General features: G+C 41.7%; 1 protein-coding gene across 1 annotated transcript; it reads left to right on the top strand.

Annotated features, from left to right (window-relative positions):
- The first annotated feature begins 8,518 nt into the window (after window positions 1-8,518).
- Window positions 8,519-9,595, top strand: LOC127773160 (protein DMP6-like). Its single transcript, XM_052299191.1, has one exon. It carries the CDS (start codon window positions 8,632-8,634, stop codon window positions 9,424-9,426), a length of 795 nt encoding a protein of 264 aa, XP_052155151.1. The 5' UTR covers window positions 8,519-8,631; the 3' UTR covers window positions 9,427-9,595.
- Window positions 9,596-12,307: the final 2,712 nt, after the last annotated feature.

Here is a 12,307-nt window from a genome sequence, read left to right as displayed (position 1 = left end):
GTAGAGTGAGTTAGATGTTATAGTTGCTTATTTTGTTGCATAAGTTTTGCTTTCTAACTACATATTTTGTAAACATTACTCATAGTATATTCATTTTACTTTTATGATTGTAGACCTAATTTAATTATTATAAAGTTATGCATGATGATAAAATCTATATTATTATCATTATTTTATATGTTTTTAATTGCTTGAATGGCACGCAAAAATCAGAAATATAAACCAAAATGACATTTTTTTTTCAAAGCTAAATTACAGTGAAATATGGTCCTCAACTGTAAATTTAGTTATAAATAATCTAAAGATTTACACGGATCAAGAATTAGTTGTATGATTTAGAAGCTTAATTGTTTAACACAAAAAAATTACTTATCTAACTAATAAGGCATGAAAATAGGAGAAGTAATAGGTGAAAAAGTGGAGAAATGAATTGAAGGAAGAGGAGGCGTACATACGTATGTTCGGTTTTGTAAAAAAAAAAGTAACTTATACATATAGGTGTTAACAACCAAATTTGGTAACATCGGCATTTGGGAAAGAAGATTAGATCGAAGCAAAGTCGGAGGCGGAGATCGAGTTCGAAAACAGAGCAGGATTCGGCTGGAGTCCAGATCGGCTGAGTCTGAGTCGGGCTAGGTAAGCTGATGTACCCGATCCCGACAATACAACTTGATGTGTGATGTCGGGTTAGATTGAGGTGCTTTAAGATGATTGCCGCACATGGATAGAGTCCTGAGGAGGCAATTGTATCTATTGATTAGGATGTTTTATGTAATTTCCTTAGAGATATGTTTGGGCAAAAGTCTGTCGCAAAGACTTATGGTATCTTAGAGTTTGTTAGAGATAATAGTCATGTCCGTTATGGACATATCTTGTAATTCTTGGGTATAAATAGACCCGAGCCCTATGTAACTTTTAACACACACGTTCAATACAATTTCGGCGCATCGCCACCCTTTTGCTTTAGTTTTGTTTCGACGAGTTCTTGCTTTCGGGTTGAGCTGCATCGGTTTCGATCTTCAACAAGAGGTAAAACTTGTTATGACGGCTCGCGTTCTTGAGATTAGTGCTTCCATCTTCATGATACTATAATCTTGTTTATGTAATTCGTCGAGTTATCATGTATCTTATATAATCTCTGGCAATATCACCATCTAACATACAATCGGCTAACATCTATTGAGGAAGACAGCCGATTAGGTTAGATTCTGACGTTGACTCAGATTGTATAAGATATCAACCATTCTATGAAACTTCCAGCAGCTTGATTGTCTAGATTTGGTTCTTCTTTTCATACTTAATGCTGCATCAGTTGAGTTTGATCTATTAAGTCGTGCTTAGAATACCAATCTCTAGCCTGCCTCCTGGTTGTCGAATAGAGTAGTATCGGAGCATCAGCCGATCTTACCTGATTTAACTATATTTGCTTTATATGCTTCATTGATATGTTAAATCTGTCCTTTATGTCAAGATATTGCTGTATTTAAGTATATTAGGCTTTTGTTTGTTATATTATACCTGTTTTAATATCCTGACATAAAGTAGTATCGGAGTATTAGCCGATACATGCTAGGTCTATATGATCGGCTATGCTATAAACATATATAGTCCTGTTATTAACATATATTTCGATCTAAGTGATTTATACTGTCTCGGCATGGTGACCGATCTATCCCAATCACTTGATTTAAGTATATATCGATATAAGAACTATATGTTGGAAATATCTACAGCTGATCGAATAGATTTAGTTCTTTTATTGTTTATTTACAACTGCCGATCGATTCATATATGACATCGGCTCAGAGATAAATGATATGTCATCAGCACCTAGCCGATCGGCTATCATTTATAGATTTAACCGCGGTTTCTTTGCTTCTATTTCTTGTTGATTACAGGATCAAATCAACTGGCACGCTAGTACACCCGAAGGCGAGCTTTGGACCTGCACTGGAGTTAAGCAGATCTCCCAGGCCTCGTGTTTTCTGTCAACAATAGGCTTAGGTGGGCCCGGGTTTAGGAGAGAAATTTTTTTATTGAAAATTAATCTAAGGGTTGTAAATAATGGGTCCACCAAATTCAATGAAAATATGTTTTGTTATTTTAGAATTTTAAGTATTTCACTAATTTATTAAAGCATCATATGGCAACTTAGAAGCGTTTGTAGGATGTCATATGGTGAATTAGGAGCATTTTTGGGAAGTTTAATGGACTTTTAGATATCTAATCTAATGTTCTAAAACACCAATAAGGTCCACCAATTTAAATGAAAATCGACCGTGATATTTATGTAAATTTATAGAGTAATATGTTTTATCTTTACATAATAGAAAATCCTATTTTAAATATCATCATTTTTTTCCAATAGTACTAAGGGCACACGCAATGTTTATTTCACAAGTGAGCAATAACGTGGGCCCATTGATTAGGCAGTTGTAGTTGTTACTAAGCTCCACAATGTATATAAGCCTATGAAGGATAAAATAAGGTGGGTCCATGCACAAAAGGTACATCTGTTAGCTTGTGACGGAACTACAATTCATTTTTTATTTGCTTGTTGCCGGTAGAAACGCTATGACCAGGTAACAACTAATACCAACTTTCACAGTGTATATAACCAGGTTGGAAGGAGGAATTCAATGCCTATTACCTGCTTTTGTCCCACATTGTGGATGCTCTAAGTACATATGTTTTTTTTTGTTTATTGATTTTATGATAATTCTGTGCGTAGTTTTCTTTTCTCTGACACGAACAGTAGGTACGTAAGCTTTATTGGTTTCTTCAGTTATACTTACGTAGGTTTTTCCTGTATACATAAATACGTAACAGAGTAAGGGAATTAGATTGTTAAAAATAAAATACATATAATCTAATAGCCTAAAATATCGGGTCCACTGACAGTGGCGGATCTAGGATTTAGAATATGGGTAGTTCGACCTAATTTTTTCCTAAACATACTAAATCTAACGATGGTAATATATACCATGCAAGTATAGATAATAGAATAGACTAAAAGTGTATCATGCTATATTAATAAAGCATCTTAAAACATATAAAATTAGTAATTACCTAAATTTTTTACTTAAAGAAGCTTACATGGCTATAAAAGTTTAAAGAAAATTACCATACTAATTTTTCTTCTTATCGGGTCTACGCCTTCTAATGGCCATGAAAGTGGTCGTTATATCTTCTTCCTTCACTTTTAAGAAAACATCCAGCTTAATGAATGTGACTATACAATCATCCAAAAGCTCATCACCTATCTTTTTTCTCAACCATCATTAGTAAATGCATCAGTTCTACTATAATTTAATATCACAATGCACAGGAGTAAAGAGTTCAAAATTTCAAAACTGAAAACTGAAAAAAAGTAAAAAAAATAGAAAACCTTTTTTTTTGGCTTGGTGCAGGACTGCATCAATGCGGGCGGGCGTTGGCGGCACACGCTGCAGGTCTGCAGCAGTGCGCTAGTGCGGCACTGTGGCTGCAGCTGCGGCGGCAGCCGGCCAAGGTGTCGACGCACGCGCGTGGCCCGGTGGCGCTCGCTCTCACGATCTGATCAGATCGCTGATCGCGTCGGCGTCGCGACTCGCGAGGGCGAGGAGGAGAGAGACAGAGAGTCCTGCGACGGCGCGATGCTTCGGTTTCTTAATTCCGATCGATTAGATACACCGTACACGCGCGTGTGGGGTGGGGCCTGTGGTACTAATGGTTTAAAATATTGGGTACACCAATTTAAGTGAAAATCGACGGTTAGATTTGATAGAGGCAGCCTACGTTTGTAGGAGTCCCATGTGGCAGCTTGAGTGCGTTTGTAGGAAGTTTAATGGAGTTTTAGTATATAATAGATAGATAATAGATAGATGATGTTGAGATCTACTCCCTCCGTCCCAAAAAAAGACAAACCCTGGTTTCCGTGCCTAACTATTAACCGTCCATCTTATTTAAAAAAATGAAAAAAATAAAAAGACAAGTAACGCATAAAATATTAATCATGTTTTATCATCTAACAGCAATGAAAATACGAATTATAAAAAAATTTCATATAAAACAGACAGTCAAAATTGGACACGGAAACTCAGGGTTTACCTTTTTTTTTTACGGAGGGAGTAACATCATAGCACCAGAGGACTTGATGATGATACCCCTACTGTCTGACACCCTAGATGAGTTTTGTAGGGCCAACGTGGCAAGAGATTAGTACCAAAATATCTGACATTAAACTCCCAACCTCAGCGTCAATGGACCTAGCGCTGTGGTAGGGGACTTAGCAATGAAGCAGTGGCGCCTAGCTCAGTGACGCCACCGCAGTCTCGACTTCCAATGGCGTTGGACTCTCATGCTGGTACCGGTTCCTTTCTCTTCCATGCCACTGCTGTCTACGATGAGCTCCATCAACTCCAGTGCCGCCACGGGCTCGCCAAGCTTCGGAGCTTCTAATCAAGTCCTATACCTTAGCACTAGGCCCATTGGCGCTTAGGTTGAGAGGTTAGCATCCACATGCTGAGAAAGTATTTTCTATACCTAGGTGCTATGGCACTTAGGTATATGCATGCAATTTAAACAATTATATAAAAATTTTATATAATTTGATAAGATAGGCCATGATAATATAAGACACTATACAAAAATGCAAGTCTAAATTCGATCGACATATGAAGAAACAAAAATAACAAATTTTATCTGCGTTGTATGAGTACTATTCAATGTCTGATTTTATTATTTTTGTTTTTCTAATTGTAGATCAAATTTAGTCCTGTATGTTTGTGTACAGACTTATATCATCACAATCGATGTTACTATTTTTTTCTCAATTTTTTTTATAACTATTTGAGTCGTATGCAAATGATAGGAGCCGTCACACCTAGGTGTAGAAAATCCTTGTCCTCCACGTGCTGCTATGTCGTGCCTCCAACTAGTCTACGGTTGGGGTTTCAATGCCCAATCATATTTCATGTTAAAATGATATTGGACCTCTGCATTATTAGATTTGGTGTTAAGATCACGGTTTATTTTAGAAATATGTTTTTTGCGCAGCACATTCTTAAAACAAGTTTTTCAAAAAAAAAACTAAATTGTCAATTGATCCGGCTTGAAGCTTAAGTTAAACCAACAGTTATGTGTTCCAGTTTTGGTCACATAGCCGATAGCCTTTTCGAGCTTAGGCGTGCATCATGTCAGAAAAGGATTAATCATGCAAGAGAGCTTATAGAAGTTTGGTAGGTGGTGGTGTTCGCGCGCGTGTGTGTGGCAGGAAGTGGATTGCACCAACTCGATCAATCTGTTGCATTCTTCAGTTTGCAGCCACAGACAGAGCTGCCCATACTGTAGCTTTTAGGTGAGGTGAACTGCTACTACACTACGAGTCTACTACTGCTACAGATGGTCTTGATCAGTAGGGCTTATTAAGATCCTCTAATCGTGGCGATTTCTGAAACCAACGATCAGAATACATGATTAAGAGAGTGGTCAATTAATTTGCAGAGGCAATAAAAACATCTAGCTTGTTAATTAGGATCAATCGGGAGAAAGCTAGCACGCCTCTATCAGAAAATGATTTGGTACCCCAATTGTATGGCAGCGTCGAAGGAGCCAAAAAATCAATATATATTATTTCTAATTTCTTTGCTACTATGTACTTCCTCCGTCCCACTTTAAGTACAGTTGTGTGTTTCCGTGTTCAATATTTGATCGCCCATCTTATTGGATATTTTTTTATGATTATTATTTTTGTTGTTATTAGACGGTAAAACATGAACAATACTTTATACGCGACTTATTTTTAAAAAATGTTATAAAATTTTTAAATAAAATGAACGTGCAAATGTTGAACACGAAACCCTCAACTGCTTTAAAATGGGAAGGAGGGAGTACTAGTGTGCTATAAGCTCTCTCGGTGAATGATGACATGTCTAAATCAGCAGAAGTTTTTTTTTATATAAGAAAAATCAACTTTTCTCTGCGTACTAGATGGACCTACAAAGTACTACAAATTAATTAAGATATCGCACTAGGTCATATCTGGAGTACTATACGTTGCCGTTGAGATGTAGCATTTGACGCAGATGTATGTAAAACTTTGCATTAGATTTGCTGATAGTACAAAGAGAATAATTTCTTGCCTAGTGTCGACTGACTGTCTCATCTACGTACAATACAGGCTTAATTGCAGTCGATCGTTCAATTCACTCCTACTATTTTACTTGACATGGAAGTTCTTCTGTTTATTAGCAGTTGGTAGACTACCTAGCTAGCTATATGTTAATTAAGCTGCTAACAATGGCGTTTATACGAGCTAATCTATTACTAATCGAGGAGTACAATTGATCTAAACCAACTGTTTAAGTGGCTTCTGGGTGAAGCTCAAGTTTTCTCCATAGATTGGCGAGTAAGTACTTTTGATTGGAAATTATATTGGCATTGATTGGATGTTTTGTGCGTTGATGTTCATCTGTTAACGCATGATTGTTCAACTTTTAGTGAGAAGGGTACTTAACGTGGATGAAATCGCACTCGTTCGCTTCAATTCTTGCATATATGGTTCGTCTACATGATGTCAAGGCTATGTTATACCACTTCGTTTCCTAAAATGTGTAACGTTGATTAGTTCAATTTCGAGCTAACCAACGCAATTAAAAAGAAAAATAGATGGAGTACTAATTAAAATGAACTAGATAATAGTACCCCACGCGTTGCTGCGGAGGTTTTAGAACAAATTTGATAGAGCAGTTGGATATGATCGACTCTCAAATTTGCATGTACAATGTTCTATTCAACTCCCTAAATGCATGCATGAAGCATAAAGAGGCAAATACTAAATTGTTTTATTCTTTTGTACCACAGCAAAATAAATACCATCAAGAAAAAAACACTGGGTAATGGATATCGATATCGTTTAATTTCACAACATAAAAGTTTGTTAGCTGTATCCTATCTAGATGTAAATATCAAATCATTAGGTACTCATATGCCACTACAGAGAAGTACATATCAGGAAGAATGAACAGGTTCTCTTTTTCCAATTAATGTCTTCATGTATTAGCTTGTTGTCGTTCTTGAAGAACGAACTAAAACAAATAAAACAAAATCTGCATCAAATGATATACATAGAGGGATCACAATAGTTTTCCATTGATATATCAGACATCGATTGTAGATCTAATGGCCGAATTAATTTAAGGTGATGTGGCACGTTGTGAAAGGAGAAAATTAAAGTTTGTGGGGATAAATTGTATAAGTATATAGGATAAGTACATTGTATGATCTGTGGGTCATAATTAATTTACACGTACTGCTTAGGATACTTTGATGCAGCTGCATGAAGGTAGGGCAATACTAGGCTAAAGCTTACAGACATCCGAATCGAGCATGTTAATGATTGATGGCCGAAAAAGGATAATCACATGATTAAAGCCTTGTGCTGTCTTATAGCTTTGCAATGTTTGTTCTCCAAGACCTCAGGTGGAGCATGCATTCTACACTGTTACAACATGCAATGTGTAGGAATCTGTTTTGCCAGAAAGAAAGGCCATGGAGTACTGGCAGAGGTTAAAGGAGCATGCATGTATTTGGACCACTGCATCAGGAGGTTTTTGTCTTGGCACCCAAAAGCTTATTCTTATCTTGCCCAAGCTATCCTGTTCATGTTATGCTACTTTTGATTGCATTGCGTCTGTGTCTCTGTGATAGCTAGGCTGGTATAGCTGCTTCAGAATGACGGCGAACATATCAGAGCCTGACTCATGTAAGTTTGCATTGGGCATCTGGGCCTTTCTTGTATCAGCTTGGGATTAGATTGGGCTACCTGTAATTTTGCAGGCTACTGGACCTGGCCATCTCTATGGGCTTTTTTCATAGGCTAAATCCCCAGCCTCCAACCGAACATCTCTAGCAGCCAGCACAAGCAACAGGCAGCCTATCAGCCTATCAGCTCAAGCAACGGCAACACAACAATTCGTGATCACTTATCATCCATCACCAAAAAGAAAAGAACACAAAAGATTTTAAAAATACCAGCAAGATATCTACGATGATTTCATGAATCTCAACAAATGACAGCACAATCTTTTCGAATATGCTTATTTTGGTAAAGCGGTGTATTTGTAGAATGAGTATGCACGTGTTATGATCGCATACGTTTATCTTTAAAAAAACACACACACAAAAGCGAGATACCACACTTGCCCAATAATGCTTAGTCGACTACATGACACGTACTTTAGCCATCTCCACAAGGCAAATCCACTACCGGCCCAAGCCACAGTAGAGGTATCACCAACAAACTCGCCTAATCCGCTCCGTGCCAAAGCTGCCTTTTTAGTTTTGATCCATCAATCCTTGCACCAAAAACGCTCACGACCAAAAAAAACGTAGCTGGACGAAGGCCGGCACTGCAAATTTGCAATGCCATTCCGTTACTCAACCGTGTGCGGCAACCCCGAAAGTTAACTCAACGCCGAAGCGCCAGAAACCACACCTCGTCTCCAGGCTCCAGCGATCACTTGCAAGCAACAACGGAAAAACTGCCCGATTTGCTTCGATTTTTGGTTGTTTTTCCTTGCAAGCCAAGTGCCAACCATCCGCAAACGCGCAGGCCGGCTTCGCTCGATCGCCACCACGCCTCGTGCGTGCATGCGTTTGCACGCTTTAAATCCTCATCAATTCCCTTCCGTTTTCGCAGTAGCAACATTGGCAGAGACGAGGAAGGGAATGCGAACAAGTGCCAGGGCATCATCATCATCATCGGCGTCAATGGCGACGGCGGCGCAGCGCGACGACGTGGAGTCACGGCGTGATGGTGGTGAGAATGAGAGGCGGCCGCTGCTGGAGAAGCGATCCGCCGGCGACGGCGGCGGCGGCAGCGGCGGAGATGGCATGAGCCCGGTGCAGAGGGCGATCAGCCAGACGTATCAGAGCACGGCGCACCTGGCGAAGCTGCTGCCGACGGGCACCGTGCTGGCGTTCCAGCTGCTGTCGCCGATCGTCACCAACCAGGGGCACTGCGACGTCGAGGCCAACCGCGCCATGGCGGGCGCGCTCATCGCGCTCTGCGCGCTCTCCTGCTTCGTCCTCAGCTTCACGGACAGCTTCCGCGACGCCGCCACGGGCGGCGCCGTGCGGTACGGGTTCGCCACGCCGGCGGGGCTCTGGGTCATCGACGGCGGCGCGCCGCTCGACCCGCAGGCCGCCGCGGCGTACCGGTTGCGGCTACTCGACCTGGTGCACGCCGTCGTCTCCGTGATGGTGTTCGCCGCCGTCGCGCTGTTCGACCAGAACGTGGTGTCGTGCTTCTACCCGGTGCCATCCGAGGGCACGAGGCAGGTGCTCACGGCGCTGCCGATCGCCATCGGCGTCGTCGGGAGCATGCTGTTCGTGAGCTTCCCGACCACACGCCATGGCATCGGGTTCCCACTCTCGCCGCGCTAATATTTAGTAGAATTCTGCCTGCACGTACGCCTATATGTGCATATCCTCGTCTTAGTTCTTTGGACCATTAATTGCATGTAATTAAATTGTGACACGAACGAACACACTGTAAAGCTGATCACGGCCCCAATGGGCTCGCAAGGAGTCGATGCTTACAAGTTTAACTTAATCTACGCTTTGTTTGAGTACGGCATGACGATATGATGAACTTGTGGGTGCAAACGGGCGGGAAATTAGCTAGCATTACCTCGTACTAGAAATGCGTGCAAGCTTGGATGATGACAAACTTGTGAGGAATACCAAGCTCACAAGTCACAGGTCAAACCGGGGAGTGACGCGATCTCCAACTCCAACCCGTCGTCCTCTCGCGCCGGCACCGTGAAGGCGTGAAGCGAGGGCAGCGGGTGTGTGGACTGTGGAGTGGGAAGTGTGTGGTGTTTTCTCGTCGCGTCGCGCTCGATCGGAGGCTGTGCAGCGGGGTTGCACGCCGTGGACGATGATACTTTTGGTTGGGCCTATTGATGATATTGTCGAGAGAATTGGCCCGTGGAGAGCAGGACGGGGTTCGGACCGCGGTTCTCATGGCCCATATGCATTATGATGACATCGTGTACTATACTACTGCTGTTGACTTTGATTGTGACTTCTTGTATTGACTTCCACCGAGGAAACATGTACTCTCCCCGTCTCAATCTGTCCACCACTACTATTTTTTCATTGGTAAATAACAAGGCACTTATTTCGTCTATCTCCGTTTTTTAATAGATGACGCCGTTGACTTTTTCTCACATGTTTGATCATTCGTCTTATTTAAAAAATTTATGCAAATGTATAAGATATAAATCACACTTAAAGTACTATGAGTGATAAAACAACTCATAACAAAATAAATTATAATTACGTAAATTTTTTGAATATGACGAATGGTCAAACATGTGAGAAAAAGTTAACGGCGTCATATATTAAAAAAGGAGGGAGTATTGGATTTCATACACGCGTGGGAAAGAACGGCTCTGATCAGCTGAACCTAATCCGATATACCAAAACGATGAGGGGTTTTCTGTAAAAGTTGAAAACGTGGCATGGCGGCGAACCCAGCACGTTTAAGATATATACTATACCGGTTTATTCTTTAAAAATGTTTTTAGAGATAGAGTATACACTTATACGGATGCGCGTGTATCCAACAATCTGCTTTCGTAGAAAGAGAGGTAGAGTAGGTACAATAAGTTGACTGAGCAGGCTCCAAAAATATCCAGCTCATCAAATTCCTACGTGGAAGAGAGAGAGGAACTAGGAGAGAGAACAAAGCGAACGACTAATCTATAGCTGGGCGATAGCCTGGGTTCGCGTGCTCTTTGTGGGTCCCACGGCGAGCCATCCGATCCCGTGTGACATGCAGCGCTATTCCCTCCCCCTCCGCAGCCCATCTTGTTTCTCTCCTCACGGGAGTGTCGCAGATCGATCTCTGCCGGCCACCGCCTTGCGGTTGTCTTCCGCGTCGATTCCCCGCCCAATCTTCCCGGCGTGTCTTCGCCGACTGCCGCTTGCGATTATCTTCCACCCCGACGCCTAGCCCAATCTCGCTCAAAAGCCTGACCAAGAAAGGTCTGTTGATGTCGTCGGCGCCCGTGGTGGCGGCGATGACAAGGGCGTTCTTCTTGGCGACTCGGCCGCTGGCATCGACGAACGCAGCGCTCGCGGCGCAGCAGATCGCGAACGTGGCGGCAGCGGCGGGCGCCGACGACAACCGCGGGCTGGCGCTGCTGTTGGCCATCGCGTCAAGAAGGGGCCGATGCATCTACGAGCAGAACAAACGGATCTCATCGTTGATGGAGCAGCGAATAGCTTTCTAATTTGAGTTATTGTCATCTAATCTCTTCCTAATTCTTTTGTTCTTCTCATCTATTTGCTGTCTGTGACTTGTATTTTCCTTTTATGTATATAGCACTCCTGAGTATTGCACAACAACGACCACAGGGATTGAGTTCACTTTCGATCATGTATATCAATATATGCGTATAAAATAAATTTTTTGATGGATGAGATGCAGTCAACACAATAGCCACTATGTTGTACAAATTAGCTTTAACATCAACTATAAAATGACATGGATACGAGTGGAGCCATCAGCTGGCTATACTATTGACCTTGCTCTTAGGGGGGTGTTTAGATCAGGGGGGTAAAATTTTGGCGTTTTATATCGGATTTTATATAGGATGTCGCAAGGGGTGTTCGGGCACTAATAAAAAAACTAATTACAGAATTCATCAGTAAACCATGAGACGAATTTATTAAGTCTAATTAATCCGTCATTAGCAAATATTTACCGTAGCACCACATTGTCAAATCATGGCGTAATTAGACTCAAAAGATTTATCTTGCAAATTAATCGCAATATGTACAATTAGTTATTTTTTAGCCTATATTTAATACTTAATGTAGGTGTTCAAATGTTCGATGTGACGGGGTGTAAAATTTTTTTTACGTTGAATCTAAAATTTTTAGTGGTAGTCTTCAATTCAAAACACGTCCAATCACAAGAACAGTTTAACCATCACATCGAAGGTACAGAACACAAACATCGACGGATCCAAACTCATCAACCTGACCCCGAATCCCACTGCCACACGGGCCCCAAATCTCACGGCCCACATCCCCCCACCCACACCACAGGCCGCGGATACTTCACTGGATTCCCAATCCGACCCAACCCAACTGGCACGCCAGGCACACCAAGTACCCCACCACCAACCAGGGCCCCACACTCCCAAACTCCTCCCGCCCGCACGCCGCCGTTGCCACAGAAGATCCACGCCCAGTTCTACGCCACCTATGAACACGCGCGCACACACGCCGCGCACATACATGATCAAATCTC

This window comes from Oryza glaberrima, chromosome 5, assembly GCF_000147395.1.
Source record: "Oryza glaberrima chromosome 5, OglaRS2, whole genome shotgun sequence".
In the NCBI taxonomy this organism is placed as follows: Eukaryota; Viridiplantae; Streptophyta; class Magnoliopsida; order Poales; family Poaceae; genus Oryza; species Oryza glaberrima.
Note: the sequence above shows the minus strand (reverse complement) of the source record. Positions and strands in the feature narration are given on the sequence as shown.